Source organism: Meleagris gallopavo, chromosome 10, assembly GCF_905368555.1.
Source record: "Meleagris gallopavo chromosome 10, MGAL_WU_HG_1.1, whole genome shotgun sequence".
NCBI lineage: Eukaryota > Metazoa > Chordata > Aves > Galliformes > Phasianidae > Meleagris > Meleagris gallopavo.
In genome coordinates this window covers 23767323-23789697 of record NC_139413.1, presented here as the reverse complement: position 1 = coordinate 23789697, position 22375 = coordinate 23767323, and the positions used below count along the sequence as shown (strand labels likewise).

The 22375-nt window shown below is 37.9% G+C and overlaps 1 protein-coding gene across 3 annotated transcripts in view; it reads right to left on the bottom strand.

The window, feature by feature from the left end:
* Positions 1–22375, bottom strand: part of ZFYVE9 (zinc finger FYVE-type containing 9) — a 57729-nt gene that overhangs the window by 22280 nt on the left and 13074 nt on the right. For 2 of the 3 annotated variants that reach the window (XM_085231371.1, XM_085231370.1), the window contains exons 2-9: positions 20655–20758; positions 13971–14075; positions 10362–12442; positions 6460–6559; positions 3497–3673; positions 3076–3245; positions 2196–2319; positions 40–162 (exon numbers count right to left, since the gene is read on the bottom strand). In XM_085231371.1, the coding sequence (XP_085087497.1) occupies positions 40–162; positions 2196–2319; positions 3076–3245; positions 3497–3673; positions 6460–6559; positions 10362–12442; positions 13971–14040 (2845 nt within the window). In that variant the 5' untranslated portion in view covers positions 14041–14075; positions 20655–20758. The remainder of the gene's footprint in view (positions 1–39; positions 163–2195; positions 2320–3075; positions 3246–3496; positions 3674–6459; positions 6560–10361; positions 12443–13970; positions 14076–20654; positions 20759–22375) is intronic. The other variant, XM_085231372.1, reaches the window with a different exon arrangement.

Genomic DNA, 22375 nt, shown 5'->3' with positions numbered 1-22375 from the left:
AAAAATATATATGTATATCACAAAAAAGCATAGACTTACAATTTACAATTTTTACCATGGACAACAAATTAGCATTTAAAACAAATACAAGAGGGTCAGGGCCACCATCCTCCAGCTGCTGCATGACAGAGATCTGAGAGGGTCTCTCTTCTACAGCGTAATCTATAAAAGAACAAGTGAACACACAGTGAAATCCTTCACTTACTCATAAAGTATATTATGATCACTTAACTCTGATCCTGATTTTTTTGTTTGTTTGTTTGTTTTGCTTTTTGACACTTAAAGAATCACATATTCCTTACGTATTCTGATCTGACTGATTGTCTTCTAGGCTGCTTTTTTCAAACTCAGTAACATTTATATGCATCACCCCTGTGCACCCTTAAGAAAAGTACAGTTTCTTTCATAAATCAGGTTTGGTAGGGGTTTTTTTTGTATCAACTGGAGGAGAAAAGGGAAATCAAATGCAGAAATGTGCCATGGTGCCAACTGATAACCCAAAGAAGATAGCAATTGTTATTTACGTCACAGCAAAGCACAGGAGCATCAGTCCTGGACTACAGACACAACACACAGTCTATCCCTATGTCACAGAACTTATATTTTCAGTGCATTAGCTAATGGGAAAACAATAATACATAACCATATAAAACAATGTTCTTCACAGACTGTAGATGCACTGCAAAATGCATTCCAACATGACATTTCAAAGATGCCTGTAGTTTCTCTCTCTGATTAGACCTTTAAGACTAGTAAATTAAAATTTCTCATCCATGTGATTATAATCTTATCTGTATTCAAACCAACAAAAAGCAGTTACATTGTATTACCTTTCTTTCTAGATAATTCTAACAGGAAAGCTAGTATTTGTTTTATAATGAAAAAATGATTTTGGAATGTTTTTAAATAAAAATAGAATACAGAAAGTAAGATATTGCAAAAAAAATCCTGTACATGACAGCATCTGAAACAAAATCAACTTAGCATACAAAATACAATTTACATGAGGTTCTCCTTATAGAAATTGAAAACCATACTGTCGTTTCACTCTTCTTTGTGGAAGCAACTGAATGACCAAGTACCCACTTAAACAGCCAACACAGGATGGGACAGATTTGTTTTGAAATGAAATGCTCACATTCTGGTTTTGACAATATCCTACAGTCATGGGTCACTTCTGGTTTAATATTAGAAATGACTATAGCAGCAAAATATTTAATAGGAATGTAAAAAAAAAAAAAAAGGGGGAAATCAAAGATTAAAAAATAAATTAATCTCAGAAACACCATTTCAAAGGATATCATGAATTAGCAGAAAGCAACAGTCAGATAAACAAACATACATTTTTTTAAACCTTTAGAAAATGAGTTTTTCTGAATCCTCCTGCGTTTGGATGCTTCAGAATGGGATACCACAATTACTACAACTGTCACTGCAGGCCAAGATGGGCCATAGTGACATTGTATTCAGCGCTGTGATGCCTCAGACAAGCAGATGTCACAAGAGAATTACAGAGAAGGGAAGCATGAATATTCAGGAGGCTAATTAAAATGCATCTCTGCAAAATATTCCCAACGGCCCGATTAGTGAAGAAATGAACTCGAGACCAGAAATATGGGCTAATTTTCTTTTTGCTTTGTGTTTTACTTCTTACCATAATTTCATTGCAAGATGGGGCTCCTCTGGTTGCTAGTAGGGATCAATAGTGCAAATGAGTGAGTATGGGAACTGCTGAATCATGGCCTGAGCCTCTGATTGATCACCTGAGGGGTGAGCAATGAGTCAGCCACGACAGCACAGGTGAAGGCAATTCACATGTGCTGCTGGAAGGGGTGGAGCCTGGCTGCACCTCTCCTACACCCATTTAAGAGCTGACTGCCAGTGGGAAAGGATCTCTTCTGGAGATCCCCTCCTCTGGAGTTTCATAGTGAGCCCAGGACATGGGTAAGCATCCTATCTATTCTGTTTTGATATAATAACTGTGTAGCTAAGCTCTCTGGTATATCTCGTAACTATAACATCTGTACATTCATTGATTATACAGAGTGTCAAGACATTTAGACAGAAGTATTTGCTGAGCATTTCTTCAAATGCTCACCATACTGATAGCATCTTATTTCTAAAATAAACGTAGTAACAATTGAGTTAATTGCAACAGTTAAACAAAAAAGTTAACTGCCAGCTTATCCCCTCACCTCCTTTTACTCCAGTGGAGATGAGAATCGGAGGAAGCCCATCTTCAGGAATTAGATTCATTGCACTGCCAACAGGACTGCCAACCTGAGTTATACTTCCCGAAAATACAGAAGCATTATCAGTCTATAAGAAGCAAAGAATAAGAGAAGACAATATTACAGAAGAGAATTAAGAGCTGCCTAATTAGATTACCTATATCTAGGTGAAGGGCTTTATGTCTGCAGCAGAAACAGAAGCATCAAGTAATCTGTCCCTTTAAAAATAGATTATGACGACAACTCCTATGTGTGAACTTTTATTGAAGAGCCTGCTCAGAGACTGCATCTCCCTTCTCCAGCACCACACATACCAATTTCCTTTGTAAAAGTACACACAAATGTACTCGTGCCCATTTGAACTTAGTGAAAAGTTGCAATGCTGTTCACATGGAGCGTGGTGCATTTAACATTGTTAGATCCCATCTGCATTTTCATGCATAAATCACTTTATGAGAAGTCTCACGCAAAACATTTTTCTGTTTTGTGCTATGACAACTTGATTGATACAAACCCTTACTGGCAGTGACTCAGCTTTTTTAAAACATGCATTACATAAATGTGCTCCCTATACAGCCTGCACATCTCAAGCCTTGGAAGCCACCTAGCACATAAACTTTAAACAGTGCTTTAAATGCTCTCTTATGAGAGTTCAATTTTGGGCCAAAATATACGTTTGCTTCAGCACTCTGCAAACATGGAAATAAGTGAGGACATTTGCCATATAACACACTAAGAGAAGTCTCAACAGATTTTCCATGTTAGCCTTCCTGAAATCACAAACAAGTAACATATATGACCAAAGTAAGCTTGGTGTTTTGAATGGTTACTAATGTTTCCTTACTTCTGCTGATAAAGCATTGTTGGTTACGGGCTTTGTTGGATCGTGCGATACTGCTAAGGTTCCTGTAGAAGTTGTTCCAGCTACTGTCAGTTTTGCTGCATCAGCAACTTCTCCATTGGGTAATATCCCATCAGCAAACCAAACGCGTCTTTGTTCTCTAGGTTGAGCCACTGGAGAGGAAAAAAAATGGTATTTAACATCTCACAGCAACTTTGACCCTCTATGGCAACATCACACATAAACTAAACACTCATCTGCTGAGAGTAGTTGACGTGTCCTTAAAAGCATTATGTCTCTAGAGAGGGCAGGAATGCCACATTGGCATTAGCTAGAAAACTCAGAGCAGATGAAGCGCAGATATTCTCGACAACTTCTTGGTACAGCTAAACTGAAAGGGAAAAAGAACAGAAGTAACTCTTACCTTCTGCTCCAGGATGCTTTAGAACTCCCACAGGTACCATGACAGTGGGAGGTGGAGAGCTCAGGGCACCCGATGCCTGAGCCTGCTGCAAAGGAGGGATAGTAGAACAGTATTCAGCAGGATTGTTAGGGTTAGGACTCTGGCTTGGGGCACTCATCATGTTCTCCCAGGCTTGAGCTAAAGCAAACAAAGAACAAGAAACATGAGCAGAGGAAAGTACCTAAGACTCCAAAAACACTGTGTTAAGTTCTCAGCTATGGTAGCTCTAGACCACCGACACCTTAGAAAGACAACCTCTGTTCATTTAAAAGCTGAAGAGACTGTAATTTAACAATGAAACACAGCATTAGGAGAAAGATCACTGACCCTATGTAATGACAATATCAGTTTGTACAGAAATATCTTCTGAAAAGTTTAACAGTACACTTGAACTGACTGATGCTTAGTTCTTCATGCCTCGTTCTGTATTTCTGAATATATATATATAAATATATATATTTATATACCACATATATATATATATATATATATATCACATATGTATCTTCATCACGCAGTACTTCGTTAGACTTCAGTGGACATTCCTAATTCCTACTACAAATGTTTAATAAATCTACTGAGATGTCCTGTAAGTCATCTTCTGTATATGACAAAAAAATCACCGTACATTTCCTTATATTCAAGGTCAATTATTTACAGATCAACTCATATTCTTCACTATAAAAACAAAAAAAAACATATGCTATCAATTTTGAAGGAATTGCCTGAACTTTAGTTTAACCATCCAAACTATAATGCACCAAAGTCCTGTTGAAAACATCCATCTCAGTGAAATCTCTCCTCTGTCCAGAGAAGCAGACTAAGTAGATTGTACCTCCAAATTACAACAACTTCTTCATCTGTAAGAAAGACTTGTAGCTTTGCAAGTTACCAGAAAATTCAAATGTGTGTTTATAGCCTGTCCACATTAGTTACAAATATATGCAACTCTCCAGCCAGGCATAAATATCACACCACCTGAATTCTCAAAGCAGCTTATAAGTCTGAATAAATCACATACATCTTTGGGTTCCTTTGGCTATAAGTTGTCATAAAGCCAATGTGAAGGTAACAAGACTGAAAAGAGAAAAAAAAAAAAAACACAAAACACAAACCCTTCTACTTCTTCCCATCAATCTACAAGACCAGTAGATTGAAATATTATCAATGGAAATGGTACTGACATTTGTGATGAAAGTTTAATTATTTGTAACAGCAATTCTGTATGCATTTAACAAGTGTCCTGGAAGACATATTAAAAATGCACCAAAAAATTACTTCTCCAAGATCCCATAATTAGAAAATTCATAACAGAGTGAAAGAGCATTTTTAAAGCCTTCTCTTGATCTACCAAAGTGCCAACACTGCATATCTACCAACTGAAAAGTACAGCAACCAGTGGCATTGGAAGCTTCTTAAGTATGTAGTCTGCCCACAAGAAAATGACAGAAAAAAAACTCACAATTCTCTCTCAACATCTTACTAAAATACAAAGCAGGTACTGAGCAACCAAATGAATTTATGGCTTTTAAAGTGCAATTCCTATCATCAAGTCCAAAACTGTGCAAAGATGCTTAATCTGCTGCACTGAGAGGAAAAAAAAAGCCCTTACTGGAAAACAAACTGCAAGAAATCTGGAGAGATCAGACACAATCACACAATGGGGAAAATAATCAGTAACCAAAAGCATCACCACAAAGCACTGCAGCAGGGATAGCAACACAGAGGTAACTGAGAGGCAGCACACCTAAGTAGCTTTCTCTCTCCCTAAAATAAACCAAGCAGTGTCATTCTTTGCTGCCATTAATGTGTTTCCATCCTGGCAACAGGACAGAAAGGCTTTTAAAAGGAAATCATTATAATATGATCAATTTTATTATGCCTTTTTACAAGAACACTTCTGGTTCCAACTGAAATATTTTCATATTCCTTCCTTCCCCCAGCTGAAAACAAATCCTACTCACCACTAAAAGGAGCTGGCTGTCTTATGCCAGGTGTTATGTACTTGTTCTTGTACTCTTTGAAATGTGCTATTTTCTCCATTTCAAAATGTAAAACTGTCTTTGCGGGGCTTGCTCTTAACTTCTTGATAGTACTGCCTGCATTTCCTGTCACTTTAAATAACTGGCCTGCAAGTTAGTAAGGTTCCCTGGGAATCTGCTTTTGAAGAAACTGGGCACACATCAGTGCCGCTCACTTTTCAAGAGTCCTCTCTTAAGAGCACAGGAGCAGATGATTCCAGTGCAACAGAAGTCAATCGAGCAGGCAGAAGGCCATTTTGGCTGAGCATAGATCTTTTTCTAGTGCTTACGTGGAGAAAGAAAGCATACAGACAGTCAACAGCAAGTTGAACATGAGAACATGCAACGTGACCTGGCAGCCAAAAGGGCCAAGCGTACCCTGGGATGCAGCAGGACCAGCAGCACCAGCTGGGAGAGGGAAGGGATTGTCCTGCTCTGATCTGCACCGTGCAGTCTCACCTCCAGCGGTGTGTGCAGGTTTGGACACCACCACATCAGGACATAAAGCTATCTGAGAGCACCCAAAGGAGGGCTACAAAGATGCTCAAGGGCCTGAAAGGCAAGACTTATGAGGAATGGCTGACATCGATCCCCCAGACTCCTACTAAATCACTGTTTGTGGAATCCTGTACAGCATTCACAAACACGTTTTTGAACTCATGGCAACCTTTCTAGTTTTTGCCTTGTATTAATCATGTTTAGTTGAGAAATTCCCACTTTCCTCAGAGATTACAAACTAATTTCTTAAGAGCCTTGACTTACTATACTTACCCATACAAATAAATGTGGGTTGGTTGGTTTTTTTTGTTGTTTTGGTTTTTTTTGTTTTGTTTTTTTAAATCATCACTGCAGCTCAGCACAAAGCCAACAAAGCTCTGCATTTCAGATTCTCCCTCCACTTACCATTCATTAGGACCGAGTGGCAGATTACACACACTCTGGCTTCCTTTCGATCCATGTACAGCAGCTTGCACTTCAGGCTACAGCATGCTGCACAAAAAACCTGGAACCCAAAGGGAAAAAACTTAAATGCTGTTCAAAAACATACAATGAATTCATATAATCAGAGAATACTGGTAAAGCTCTAGACATGCAAAATAAGGAGGCAAATTATCAAAGGAGGCAAATTATCAGTATTTTCCCATTAAAGCCACAGGGACTACTATCTGCCCAAGATTCCCTTCCTACCAATCCCAACGAAGTAGCAGTATCTGCAGCACATAAATTCATGTTGTACTGATACTTCATGGTGCTATTTTTTAAAACACGTTTTGCATAGATGACAATGGCTTATTAAATTCCTACCACATTACAATCCCTCACTGATTTAACAATTTGACAATGAACATCAGTTTTAAAGCATGATTACTTTCTAGAATCAACTCTTTATAAATACACCAGTTTTCTGTGCGTAAGAGATTGCTGAGGCAGAGATTAATTCAAACAAGTCATTATTATTTGCAGCAGGATGGTTCATCTATATTAGTACCTCTATTTAATCTCTTCAGATGTATTCCTCAGTCAAGTGAGTACTGATGTATGAAAATGCTTTAAGCTTTCAATGGATAAAATAACATTTTAAAAATCTGAATGACAGTGATACTGCAGGAAAACATTGTTTCATTTATTAAGGACATTGTTTCATTTATTAAGGACAAAAAAAGAAGAAAAAGCTCATATTTACTTAATTGCAGACACTACACCATCACAACACTTCAGAGAAATCATAAACTGCATTTTACACACGCTGGCTGCTAAGAGGGACCCAGTGCAAAATGCCTGGAGGCACAACTGTCTGCAGAGCTGCAGATCATTACCAGCACATCTCACACCTGAGCTGTACCTAACAGTTCCCAAGTTCTGGGCAGGAAACAGTGTTGAGGCTTCCTCCAAACAACCAAATCCATTTTGGAAACAAAACAGAAATGTGCCTAAACAAGTATTTTCATGCAGGAATAAAATGCCACCTTTCCACATATGATTTAAAAAAAAAAAAAAAAAAAAAAAAAAAAAGTACTTTTAAAACCTTTTTCCCTTTATTAAGGGTTTTGATGATTTTTATAGCAAAGTTGAAAATGCAGTTTTGACTGCCAGTAAAAAGATGAGATACAAATTTTATGTTTTTCCTCTCATGGACGATTGTTTCATCTGACAATGGAAAATACATACACATATAAGGCAAAATTTATGAACTTGTTCACCTACACTCTTCAGGCTCTTAATTTTAATTCAAAATTGACTAAGCATATTACTTCTTATCATTCCCCTGGGATTGGTATCTTCCATTAATCTTGCAGTTATGATCCTGAAGTTAAAAACAGAGGCAGACTTCCCAGGTGCCACTCGACTATTTTTAAATGCTACTTTCATTTCCAAATCAAATGATCACATTCACCTCTACCACATGTTGTCTTTTTTCCTTTGCTGTGCTAAAGCCTCAGTTCAAAAATCTTTATTCCCATGACCAGTCCCTTAGAAACAAGAAATTGTCAAACACAAAGATGTTACCTCCCCAGCTCTTTAATGGAGACTTAAGCATTTCACAGAAGCAGTGCAAGCATTACCATGATGCAGCAGTTTCCCACACCACAGCACACTGTCAACATGGTTTGCATTGGGCTGGCTGTCCTAAGCAGAAGGCAGAGCAGACAGCTGAACATGTCTCAAGCCTCTCCAGCTAGATTCACTAAAGCTTGCTTTTCAAAGCTTTTGGTCTCTCTCCTCCCAAAAACACTACAGGACTTGAATGTTGTGAAGCAGTCTGCATTAAGTGCTAGGTAGTATTTGACTTACAGCAATGCAAAGCATTTGTAAATGAGTGCTTTCTTCAGAGAAAAAAAAAATGTAAAAAGGCATAAAGAGAAGCTTCACAGAATTATCTGCAGCATTTTTTAACTGCACATGTGCAAATTTGGCCCAGCTATCACAAGCTTCTAGAAACAAGCCCTTCTGAGGATTATTCTAAGAACACTCTGAGAATATTAAATACCAATACATGTATTTTTCATATCTGAGAAATAATTTTGTCTACAGAGCAGAGGGACCCTTTATTTCATCTATTTCTTATGTATCATCCAAAGCAAGGCTGGTTGTTCTTTCCAAGGTTTGTTGTGCTTCTTAAGTAGTTCAATGGAAAAAAAAAAAAAAAAAAAGGACACCAAATATTTTGGCTTAAAACTATCTATGTTCTGCCCATTTCACACAAGGTTACTCTCAGTTTCTGCTTTCTCATTTGTGCAATTCAGGGCTTAATCATTACAGAGAAGTCATTAAATATCAGCAATAAACTTATTTAAAACAAGCAAACAAAAAAAAATATTGCTGTAAATAAAAATTGTAATCACATCAAATCAAAAATGGGACCTGACAGCATAAGTTAGCACATCAAAGCTATGCAACTCCTTTAACTGATGATGCTCCCTAACTGCCACAAGAACAAGAATGAGCCCTTTGATACTAACTGCAAGGTGCACAAAACATAGGCTTGTACCTCTGATGATGCCGACTGATCTCCTGTGGTTACTACTCCTCCTCAGGACCTGCACTGCAAACAACTTGAAACAGGATGGCAGAAGCAAACGACTGGAAGTCCTTAACAAGTGCATAACTAATGTCTGCAGAGCAGTCAAGTGTCCTGGCAACAACTCCTCAGCATTTGTTTAAAATCTACTTACATGATGATGCAGTGAAGAAACTGAGCGCTATGCCTTTTGGTTTCTAAATAGAGAAATGCTACATATACATAGTCTACCATGGAGAAGTAAGCCTGCTTTCTGATAGGCTGCTTCCAGAAACAGGTGATTTAAGGGTTTGAGCTTTCCAGATACTTCTTTGAAGTTCTTTGTTCAAGTTGTTCTGCCTCCCTGCACTCTTCTGGTAGCTAAAGATCATGCCCATAGCATTCTGGGGTCTTCTGACCAACTTCAGGAGCAGTGGAATAGAATCCTAAATAAACCAGTATTACTTTTACTCTATTTTTTTGCCAATTTAAATGCTTCTTTTTATGCGTGAATAATTTTAAAATATCTACATAACCAGAGTGTTAAGTTACCTCCTTTGAATAATAATATTTTTCCCCAAGTTCCTATTTCCCATATGCCACTGACTTGTGTTTCAGTAACAAGATATTGAGAATACTTCATAAACTCACCACATAACAATTTGTGTTGGCCTAGATGGCACTTTTCAAATTGAAAAAAAAAAAAGCCAACAATGAAATACAGAAATTAAATTTTGGTTGTCTTCATTACAAAATTTCTTACCATGTATCTATCCACCAAATCATAGAAAATTTGACTTTTTTTTTTTTCAGGAACAAAGATACATTCTTTACGAAAGAAGATGTAATATTAAAAATGCAAAATAGTACAGAAAGCTTAAAAGGATAGAATTGAACAGACATCTGAAACACCAAGAATGCCAGCAACACTGTATTTCCAATCCCCATCAATGTTTCTATACCTTTGATGGGATTATTGATGCAGTAATTTCTGCAAACTAGTTTCCTGCACTTTCCTATTTCATATCACATGAATTCAATGCTTGTTGATGACTGCAATCAACTAATATGCTGCTCATACAGGATTATTCTCACACCTATAAATACAAATAGTTATTCCTCATTAGAACCATAAAGAGATTAGAACTTAGAAACTTCTGTTTTTCCATCACAAATCAAACACAGCTTTTCAGGAAGAAGATGTCACAGTTAAGTACAACCAGCTGCTTAGGAAGTTCTGTTTTGATTTTACACCGTATAAGCACTGAAAGCATGCTCTGAACTTACTCAAAGATTTTGAACTCACCTTCCCACAAGCTCTGCAATGATGCCTTCTTTTCGTGAATGTGAATCTCGCCTCACATTTCATGCAGTTTGGTGCTTGAGAATCTGGAACCCAAACTGGTGCCACCTCACCCAAAGTAGTAAAAGGCTTTCTGGCTGGAGCTCCAAACTGACCAGCTCTGAGATCATTATCTGGACTATCTGGGGCTACTGCAAGGCACGGACTACTAGAGATTCCAGATTCATACTCTTCTAAGTGTTCTCCATTAGTATCAGTAACAGGGGCATTCAACGATGCTTCACCAGGAAACACGTCTGCTGTCAAGTTATCCCCTAATTGTGTCTTAACAAAGACATTTTTGTTTTTACTATTACCTCCACAGTTTGGGGGAACAAGATCATTTTGTAAGTGGTCCGATAATGGCTTTGGGATCTGCAATTTAAGATTTGTAGGTTGTTTTGGTCTTGCACCACCAAAAGGAACACTAACAGACTGCAGATTAGTCACTGGTTTTGGTGAAGTTTGCCCTTGCAGGGATGGCACCTGACTACAGAGATTATGTAGATAATTCTTCTTTACGTGGTCACCAGCACTGTTTAAAATAAGACCACTCCCTTCTATGGTCTCATTTCCTCTCTGTTCATAAACATTCGCATAACATTCTGACTTGCTCTCCTCTATCTCCTTTTCCTCAGTTACCGAGTCTTCCTTGGAGGGTAAAGTCTTTGGAACATGAGGAACAACTGGGTTCTGCATTCCATAGGAATCACAACCATTAGACAGAGAGCTTGCTATTGATGTACCTGTCGCATCAGAGAGACTGGACCCTTCAGGCTCGTCTGTACCAGTCCCTTTTAAGTCTATGCCTGCCTCCAACTTCCCATCTCCACCTTCTTTGCTTCTACTACATGCCTCATCAGGCTGTTTTGTCTGCAGAAGTCTTTCATTCTCTTCCACAGTTTGCTTATCATTAATCTCATTCAATCTAGTCAATTCCCAATTAGTCATCTCCTGAGATTCAGGGTAACACTCTTCCATACCGAGCACTTCAGATGTGCCAAGATTTTTACCACATTCAATGACTTCACTTTCAATGGCACTGCCATCCTCAGAGGTAAAATGTTCTGCAACACATTCCTTGTGGTTGCCATTTCCAGCCACATTAGATTGACAAGTTTCTTCAAGCCCAGATACCCTAGAACATATTTGTTGGGTTGTTTCTTCTCCTAGGCTACCATTACTTGAACCAGAAGAAAAGTTTTTAACTTCTAGATCTGTTCTCTGAGGAATGGCTTTACTACTAAAATTTTCAACTGATACACAATTTTCTTGCATTTTAATGATAGCATCAACAGGTCTCTTACAGAGAGTCACTGTATTAATCCCTGCAGCTGTAGCTTCTGAAAGCCATGAATCTTTACTCATATTAAAATCATCCTTTAAGCAAGAGGAGGGGCATGCAACGGTCAAGGTTTCAGATGAAGTGTTAAACAAATTACTTCTAGAGTCATCTTCGGTACACAGCCAATTTACTTGCTTTTCCGTATCTGCATCTTTTTCCATGGATCCATTTACAGTAACACTAAACTCATCACTCTGTTGGTTTTCATTATCCAGTGTAAAGCTAATAGTGTCCATTAGGGACTGACTGTTGTAATTTTTACAATCCAGCAAGTCACCACTTTGCAGTGTTCTTCTGTCACAGTTATGCATAACTGCCACCACTAGTACATTTTTCTCCTCTGGCAAGCAAGCTATACTTCCACATTTCTTTTCTCCAGATTCCACAGCGTTACACTGATCATCCTGATTACCATTTCTTTTAATTAACTGATCGTCTGCTGCTGCCTGATCATCAATCCACATGACTGGAGTTTCTGGGCTTAGGCTAAAATCCTTTCCATTAGCACAGTGATCCTCTCCTCCTGTGGGTGTAGTCACTGAATGAGACAAGGAGAAAGACTTTAATCTCTGCTGACATTCATTAGGAGTTGTAGCTTCATTCACATCGGCCACAGTCGGGTTATATGACAGACGACATGAAGGCGGATCTAGAATCTGATTCCACTTTGCACCCAACAGCGTAGGTGAGACAGCAGCACCTGAAAAAATGGTTTACATAATTAATAAGAAAAATTACTGTCCTGCTAGATTCTATTAACTCTGTGGCATTAGAACATCCCAAACATAAATGAAAAGATGTTCAAATATTCCTAGAATTGTAAAATTAATATCCTTGATCAACCATTAACATCTTCAATTGACCATTAATTGTCTTGTTGCAAGATGTTTCAGCAACTTAAGAATTTTAGATCTATCCAATTAGTATTAAGTTGAATCCAAGCACAAATACAGGGTGGAGATCTGCTTGAGAGCAGCCCTGAAGAGAAGAATTCAGATGTGCTGGTTTATGAAAGACTCAACATGAGCTGGCAACATGCGCTTGCAGCCCAGAAGGGCAACTGTATCCTGAGTTGCATCAAGAGAAATGTGACCAGCAGGTCAAGGAAGGTGATTCTGCCCCTCTACTTCGCTCTCATTAGACCCCACCAGGAGTAAAGCTTCCAGTACTTGGGCCCCCAACACAAGAGGGACATCAAGCTGTTGGAGTGAGGCCAGAGGAGGGCCACAAAAATGATCAGAAGCCTGGAGCACCTCCCCTACAGGGACAGGCTGAGTGAGTTGGGGCTCTTCAGCCTGGAGAAGGCTCTGTGGGGAGCAACCCCCAGTACCAGCCACTGGCAGCCTTCCAGAACTTGACGGGAGCTTACAGGAAAGCCACAGAGGGAATTCTTACATAAGGGCATGTAGCGACAGGATGAGGGAAATAGCTTTAAACTGGAAGAGGGTAGATTTAGACTGGATATTAGGAAGAAACTGTGAGGGTGGTGAGACACTGGCACAGGTTGCACAGCAAGGTGTGGATGCCCCCTCACTGGAGGCTTTCAAGGCCAGGCTGGAGAGGGCTTTGAGCAGCTTGGTCTAATGGGAGGTGTCCTTGCCTATAGCAGGGGGTTGGAACTAGATGATCTTCAAGGTCCCTTCCAATCCAAACAATTTATGATTCTATTGAGAATTTCCTCAAACAACTTTAAAAGTATCAGTTAATATATTTTACATAGCTTAAAATGCCTAGAAAACTTCCATTACATTCAGCCTCTTTGACAGTACAGAAGTAGCAATTAGACAAAGCAAAACTTTAATACTTCAAATATGATAACTCTCATTATAAAATTTACGTGACCTAATAAAACATTTCTATGCTTGAGTCTCACAAAACTACAAAAGCTGCTTAGAATAAAGACATTTAGTCTCATTTAAAATGAATCACAAAAAACATAGCTACTGAGATGAAGCTCCACAAAGCCTTTCTTTAAAATGTTTATTGAAGGCTTTCTATCAAAAGAGAGAGGAACAAATATTTAAATGAATAAACAAGATGAATGGAAGCTGAAGAAAATGCTATTAACAAGTTTTGAACACACTTCATATCAAATCAACAGATATATTTTCCAAATTTTGAGATACATTTGTAACTTAAAAAACCAAAATTCTATCATAGACCACCCCCTTTCTATTGGTTTTCCCTGTGGAACATCATGCATCTATGATCTTGTTAAAATTACTCACCTTCGTTTTGCTCAAATTCATCTAAAACCTTATCGAGGTTATATGCCTCTGCTTGGAAATAGTTCTCCATTTGTCAGGGAATGACCACCAGATTCTTGTCTGAACCTGACAAACAGAACAAAGTACAATCAAGTATCTACATTTCTGTTCCTCTGTTTTAAGAAGCAAAGAAGACATCTGTAAATCAAATTTTAAATGCATTACACTCATAAAACAAAAGTATATAAATTATTTATGTGTTTAAACTGGCTTAATTCAGATTAACAACCTCCCCAAACTTGCTTTAAGATTTTAATATTATCTCCAAGTTTATAGAAGTATTCTTTAAAAAGTTAGCATGTAAGCAAAATCTTGATTTTTTTTATAGCATTTACGACCATGTGCAGAAGAATATGTTTTTTTAAATCTTGCCACACACAAAGTAGAAGTGTTGATGTAAACCAGGTGTCTGCAGAAACAACATTTGAAGAATGCAGGTTCATTTTTACATGCTGGCTGTTAGAGGAACAGAAAATATCCTCATCAGATGAATAAAAAATAGTAACCAAACTGGGTTTGCAAATTTGTGTCAGTTCAAAGCTGAATGTATTCCACACCACAGAATTTACAACATGCTCTGTGTGTCTGTCCCTACGTTTCGTTCCGTACATTTCCCAGTTAATGACAGGTCTTTTTGAGAGGCCAAAATAAAGGGATTTTCTTTTCAGGACTTGGGAGAACAATATACACAAGAAGCACACCAAATTGATTTCTGCAATTTAGAAAATCTATGTTTAGAAAATTCTTTTTAGGATAGTATAATAGAAGTGAAAATCATGTAGCTTTTCCAGCATTAACTGGAGATCAGCAAAATGCAACCTACGTACAAAAAAACATTATTTTTCTCATGTTTCAAGCTTTTCATTACATATCACTGCAATTTTCATCATTATTTAGACCACTGAGATTTTCTTTCCACCGCAATACACAGGGAAGGAGAGAAGGACTTTTGAAAGAACTGCAACCCTAACTGCTGGGGCAAAAATACAATCAACAGTACAGCCCTGAAAACATCAAAGCCAGTCACATGCTTTTACCCACCCAGCTCACCATCAATGCTTACCTCAGCATCTGATAGCATTGTCTCAACTTTTTACATTCAAAAAAAACATTGACCTCGACCTGAGCATTTAAACAGAACAGTCAGAGCCAGCAATATTCTCTAAGCCATTTCAAAAGCCAAATGATGATGTCAGTGCAGCCTTCCTTGTATTGCCACATTAACGTCTACTGTAGAGATTACCATAATGATGAGAGGAAAACCACTCCAACATCAGTCAGAAAATAACACTGCTCAGAAAACCAAGAATCCAACTATGCACCAATCTGAAGATCCAGCTTTTGGCTTCATGCTACCACTGATAAGTTCACACAGCTTTGAACAAGTAGCCTAAACTCTGTTTCAGTTTTGTAATGTCTCCTAGGCTAGCAATATTCTGATTCACTCATTTCTCAGAGATGCTTCGAAGATTCCTACTTGAAAAGTTGTTGAGAGAATAAACAGGTGTTAATAGAATTATGCTACTCTTAAACTGCCTGCTTTAATAATCCCTGTTTCTGTGATAGGCAAGCACCAGAAATCTAGCAAAGGGCACAGAAATAAGCAGTTCCATCAAAAGATAATACATGCTGCCTATGGATGGTGCTGCAGTGCTCAGCCCTTCAGCTTCAGCACAGATCTCAGGAAGGGATCTTTGGGTGTGGCTCTGGGCAGCCTGGTCTGGTGGTTGGCGACCCTGCACATAGCAAGGGGGTTGAAACTAGATGATCATTGTGGTCCTTTTCAACCCAGGCCATTCTATGACTCTGTGATTCTATGATTCCATGACAAGGGAAGAAAAGAAAAAAAAAAACAACCCCTAAGTCATTAAATAACCTTCTACAACTCCATATAATAAATAACATTTTCACCTTTACACCTTAACAGTGAGAAGATGGTCTTCGTGCTACTGATGATTTAGAGCAACAAGACGCTGTGATTCATTTCCTGAAAACACTAACAGTGAAGGCATTTTCACTGAGAAATGTGTGTCATAACCCATATACCATAAAGAGAGACCTTGATTTGATCTGTTCTCTGAACACCATCCAAAATATTCTCTTCAGAGCTGGCTTTCAAATGCTGTGAAATATAGAAATGGAGGAGGAAGGGGTGAGAACCTTGTTTTACAGTAAGAAACAGTGTTAGACCTGACAGCTAGACTTCAGCTCAACTAAAAACAAGCTCCTTTACACTAGAGATACAGACAAGAAACAAGTCAGAGGAACTTTCCCATTTAACACTAGACAATGTTTTAATGTTATCTGCGTATTTCTAGAATTTGAGGAAAGCATCAACAAGGTTTATTTCAATTACTACAACATTAATTTTTACATTATTTAACATACTTGCTTTCCTGAAGAAGGTAAAGCCAAGTTCTGACCTCTAGCTGTGGCACTGTACTCTTTGATCCCTTAGACATTTATTTTAAGGTCCTCCTGACCTATCCTGCCTGCCCAGTCAAGGCATTATAAATCTTCCACAGTACTTTAACTAAAACAATTACACTTACTATACAATCAAACCAAAGCAAATACTTCTCCTTAGAGATACAAACACTAAATTCATTTGAACTACAACCAAACTGCAAGAGTTTGTAGGTTCTCTTGCACCTTTCCCTTCTTCTCCTTTCAATATCTTGATGAGAAGCATCTAGACCAGTTCTTTAAATATCAATACTGAAGTTAACCGGAATCTGTTCCAATAAATGTTTTGCTTCATTTTTTCCACTCAGAGTTCTGATCATCTGCCTCATTTAATGCACTACAGTAAAATCCTTTTATACAAAATGCCATATAATTTCACATCCATGTGTAACGGATTTAACTTTATTACAATGATAACATTCCAGTCTAGCAATACCCCACCACTAGGGTCAATGATATAAATAATATTTGTCAGTGGAAGCACAGTAAGACTGAAAAGTAACATCCAGAATTCTTGTTTAACAGAGTTAAACTGTAACACTCTCTGAAACCACCACAATCAGATTTCAGTGCACTTCCATTGTCAAAAAGGACATCCAGTCAAGGCATTCGCTTGGACATAAACCCAAACCACAGTATGAGTGGCCTCAAAATAGGCTACAAGCAGTGATCTTTCTGTTCTGCTTATTTTAGGGAAGATAATGATTAATGTCAAGCAAGTTGATAGGGAAGGAATGTGAGGCTGATTACACAGTTGCTGAAAACATGCTTTAAAGTAACTCTTTAAAACACTGTGTTTTGACTTTGTGTATCTTTCAGACATTCAGAAGAATTCACAAAAGCTGACCATTCATACAGCTTTGAAATGTGACTGAAACACTGATAAAATTTAGAACTAACTCAAATCTATGTACCTACAGCAATAAGGCATTTTTGCCCGAACATTTCCTAAATTTAGTGTTTTTTGTTTGTCTGCTGAAACAGAACCACAGAATGGTTTGGGTTGGAAGAACCTTAAAGACCACCCAGTCTTAACACCCTGCCATGGGCAGGGTTGCTTCCCACCAGACCAGGCTGCCCAGGGCCCCATCCAACCTGGCCTTGAACACTTCCAGGGATGGGGCATCCACAGCTTCTCTGGGCAGCCTGTGAAAGTGCCTCACAACCCTCTGAATAATTTTCTCCTAACCTCTAACTAAATGTGCTTTTAGTTTAAAACTGTTCCCCCTTGTCCTAATCAGACCATGTAAGAAGTTGGCCTCTGTCCTATTTGTAAGCTCATTTTAAGTACCTCAATGAGGTCTCCCTCAGCCTTTTGCTGTAGGAGAGGTGCTCCAGTCCCCTAATCAAATTGCACCCTACCAAAGAGAGCAATGTTAGACTCTCACAATAAATGTTATCGTTTTTATTTACCTTAGTCAAAGTTTGGCTTTAAAATCTTATATCGTGGTTCTATAACACCAAAAAAATACAAGTATTCAGGCTTCAGAAACCACGTCTAACAATAACAAGGGCATATAAACAAGACTTGGAATTTTGTCCCCATTCCCTTGCAACCCCAATGGGTCAATACTTCATAACAATTCTATGAAATAATAATTTTATTAAAAGCAGTACTAACATTTAAACATCTAATATCTGCGAGTTTAATTTTGGACCAATATGTAGAAAGATTTTTTCTATATTTCTAAAATGTAAACAACTACATTCTGAAGCTCAAATGCAAGTGCACAAGCATGTACTGAGACAAAATCCTGATAGATGCTCATAATGCAAACTGAAGAAGGAAAACATTTTTTTAATAAACATTACCATTATTTCACATATGACATACCAGGATATGCAGAGAACCTTTTATTTTTAAACTCACAATCACTAAACTCTCAGCCACTCCAAATGAGATCTCATTGTCTATACAAGTAGGTATTTCTCTGAAAAGGTCAGTTGTGAATCCTCAGGTCTAACATTGAAAATTATAATTCTTATATAAAAGAATACATCAGCCTCAACACTTTTCCTGGGGTTCTGCCCAAGCCAAAAAAAAAAACAACTGTGAAATGCACAAAAGTTCTTACTGCTGTCTTCCTGACAGAAAAGTACTCATGTTCCAGACATACAAACATAATCCTCTTGATCAATACACTGTCAACATCTCATACATTTACCAGTTTAAGATCTAATACTTCAACTGCACAGCCAATAACCCAAGATCAAAAGATAACACAAAATGCTCTAAAACAGTACACTACAATAATCTGGTAGCTGTTGTCTCCATGGGTCACAATTTATTTTAAATATTTATTTTGATGGTCTAACATAAATAAAACCATATATATTCCTTTATAAGCCTTTGGAAACTTTGATTGTAACTCACAGGTACCCCTAAGAAAGTTTGGGACAGCTTGGGGACTATTCTAGTCCCAAACCTTCTCTTAGTTTGAAAGAAGAAATGACATTTTTTAATCATTCATAGCTGGGAAACTCTTCAAGCCATGGCATGGAGAGACGCTGAGAAGCAAACACATAAATCAAACTCTGGAAAAGTAAGGATGAAGACATGAACAAATTAGAAAGAAATTTCAATGGTGATTTTAGCTATACACTGCCAAAAATGGGGCACCTTTTAAACTAGTACATATTGGAATGAACAATACAAGGATATCATGCTAGTGCAAGCAGAAGACATAAGCCTCCAATCTGTGAAGAACACTTAAACAAAACAAACAAACAAAAAAAAAAACACAAAAACATGCAATCTAACAATCAGGTTATCTTCAGGCTCCTGTTGGACCACAGATCAGGCACAAGTCATAAACTCTGCATTTTACTCAACAATTTCTTCACAAAACAGCATCTTCACCTCTAAAACCTAAAAACTTATGTTTTAACAAGATTATATGCTTTACCCTCCCTTAGTATCTAAATATAAAGCAGAATGTTTGTATCAGATATAGAAACAGAATTACTATCCTAGTCATGACAGCATCTAGACCTAAAACAAACTTCAGGAGGTTACTGGAGAGAGAGGGAACCAAGGAAAAGGACAGAAAGATCTTAATTAATAGTGTTGGTATTCTGAACAGGCTTAACCTTGGAGGCTGCCTCTCAAGATAGCTCAGATGTCCTACATGCCTGCTTTTTCTTGGGAAAGGATGTGTACAAATAGACAGGCTTTGTGTTGTACCTGCAAAGGGCAAGACTTACTTGTTCAGGTCTCTGCAATGAGGAATTACATAACTTATGATCTTCTTTCCATGCTGGATGTCTTACATTACCCTGAAGAATCCTTCACCACTGGAACTGACAGCATTTCAGTTTCTCCACTCTAACAGTACATGACTAGCACATGATCATACTAATGGTATATAATAAAAAAATGCACCAAAATGAAGTAACACCAGCATACAACTGTTAACGTCACAGAAAAAGCCTCCACATCAGGCAGTACATCAGGCAATAACATCTCAGGACTTTCTATCACACTGCCTCGTGGGCAGACTTCTCTGCTCTTCAATACAAAACTGTAAACATACCAATTTCAGTAAACACTTACTAAACAAAATACTCAAGTAGTTTATTGTAGCCATCAACAATAACACATACGAAAAGCTCCTAAGATGAAAGTCACAAGGGGCACAACCAGACTGAAAACAAGCACTGCTCATTCATCCTGAGTTTGACTCCAGAAAATGTCATCTTCTCACTGCATGACAACATAGAACTGACTATCAACTGGACAAACTGATTTGTTAATTCTAATGCTCCTGAAGACCATCTTCAATCTCAGGAAAAAAACGTCCATGCATTTTTGCAGCTTCCTTTAGTGACTTTTATATTATTTGCCCCAGGAATTCAAAGTCAAGCACCTCTATTTTAATGAGCAGCTTGTTTACAGATTTCAGCATTAGTTGTACCTACAGCACAGACTGAGGAAGAAAGACTTTGCCTGCTCCCCACCCCCAAAGAAAGCAAGACATCTCAGCTCTGTAACAAGACAATTACTCTCAATAAAGATCAAAATCACAAAATGCTAAAAATACTCCATTATCTTGTGTACAAGATAACATACATATGTCCAGGTGCACACATAAATGTAAACCCATACACATACATAAGAACTCAAGCATTTCACATACATATCCCTAAACCATTATATTCTAAAGAGAAGTTGCCTCTTACCTTTTTTCTTACACATTTGTTAAGAAACGAATGACCCTGTGCCTACTCATGATGACTGCAGCACAATCAGCCAGTTCTGCTGAGTCAGTGTGTTCTTTTTGATCCTAAAAAGAAAATATAAATATGCATTTTGTAACTGGTAGTTCTGCCACAAGCCAGGTTTTTTCAACGCTGCTAACACAGATACATATGGCAAATGCTGCAAGCCTCTAAATGATTTAGATTACATATGCAGCTTTTAATTCAGGGGTCTATGCACTATGCCACTATTGTACACCAATATTCTCATGAAAAAGGCTTCTAATAAAAAGCACATTCTACCTACTGACAATTATTCTTCATTTAATCGTAAACTCGCAGAGTGAGACAGCAACTCTAATTGTTTTTGTATCCCTCATGACCTTGACTGCAATGCTATATTTATAAAACTAGTTTCTAAAGTTCATTATACTACATTGCAAAAGGCCTTCCAAAAATAAAAACCTAGTAGCTTTGGTACTAGACAAAAAATTCATGACCCTCGGAGTTCTGTAAACTGCGTTTATCAGCTTCCCACTGATTCTGTTGTAGCTAAACTGTTTTTGTCTACAAATTATTCCTCCTACAATCCTAGGCTCCCTTCACTTCCAATCAGCTTATTCTCTCAAATACCACCATGGCATCAACACTTAATAGCAGAGAAGACCCAGGCAGAAAAATCTTCAGAAGTACCTTGTTCTCCTAATTACAGCCTTTTTCAAGGTCAGGTGATCATTTTCATGGCCTACATCCTGGCACACAACAGAGCTCAAGAACCCAATACAGCCATGAGAAAAGAAGAAAGGCTAGTAGTTTTAACAACCAAATGAGAACAAGGACTGAAATAAGTTAAGGTACTGGTATTTGACCTGTTAGGCAGTTGAAATGTTTATTAGCACTCTGATGAAGCAGCTGCATGTATGTTAGGGAAAAAATAATTATCTTAAAACTCCAACAAACAAACAGAGGAAAAACAAATAAACAACAGCAACAAAAAAAAAACCAAAACAGTTTTCCACACATTAAAACAATATTCGGCGTTACACTACAAATTGCCCAGGGTTGTTTATTATTCTCTTCAGAAATAAACCACACTAATAATTCCAGGAAACTAATGAACTGAACAGTAGCACTCTTAGTAGTACCGTTTCCAAATTCAGAATAAAATCACACAGCTTTGCCTGCCAACAAAACCGTTCCTGTAGGCAAAATAAAAATTTTCATGCCATGTGTATTTCAACCTCTATAAGTTGAGTTGTGGATATTTGGGAAATGTTAACAATTATTATATTACAAGGTTCTTCAGATGGGCTTCTTAATGCACACAAAAATGAAGGTGTGCAAAAATTCAATTCTACTGAAAGTCTTCAGAATGATGAGATGTGAAGTAACACGGCAGCTGAGCAAAGTATCATCACCACGCTCCTTCCTGGTCTGTAGACAGAAGAAAATGATTTGGTTTTCACGATCCTTTTGCAAGACAATTCTCTTTGCACTTTATGACTAGGCCTATCAAGTGCATCAGGAACATCAAATACATTTCACATTAAGCAGTCAGTCATACATTAACCACAAACTTCAGTCTCTACCGATCAGAAATGGATCAGACCTAGCAACGCACAGCTAAAACATGCTGTGCTGTTACCAGTGCTCTAAGCCAGCAAGCCTACCAGGAAGGCCATATTCAAAGCAATAATATAGTT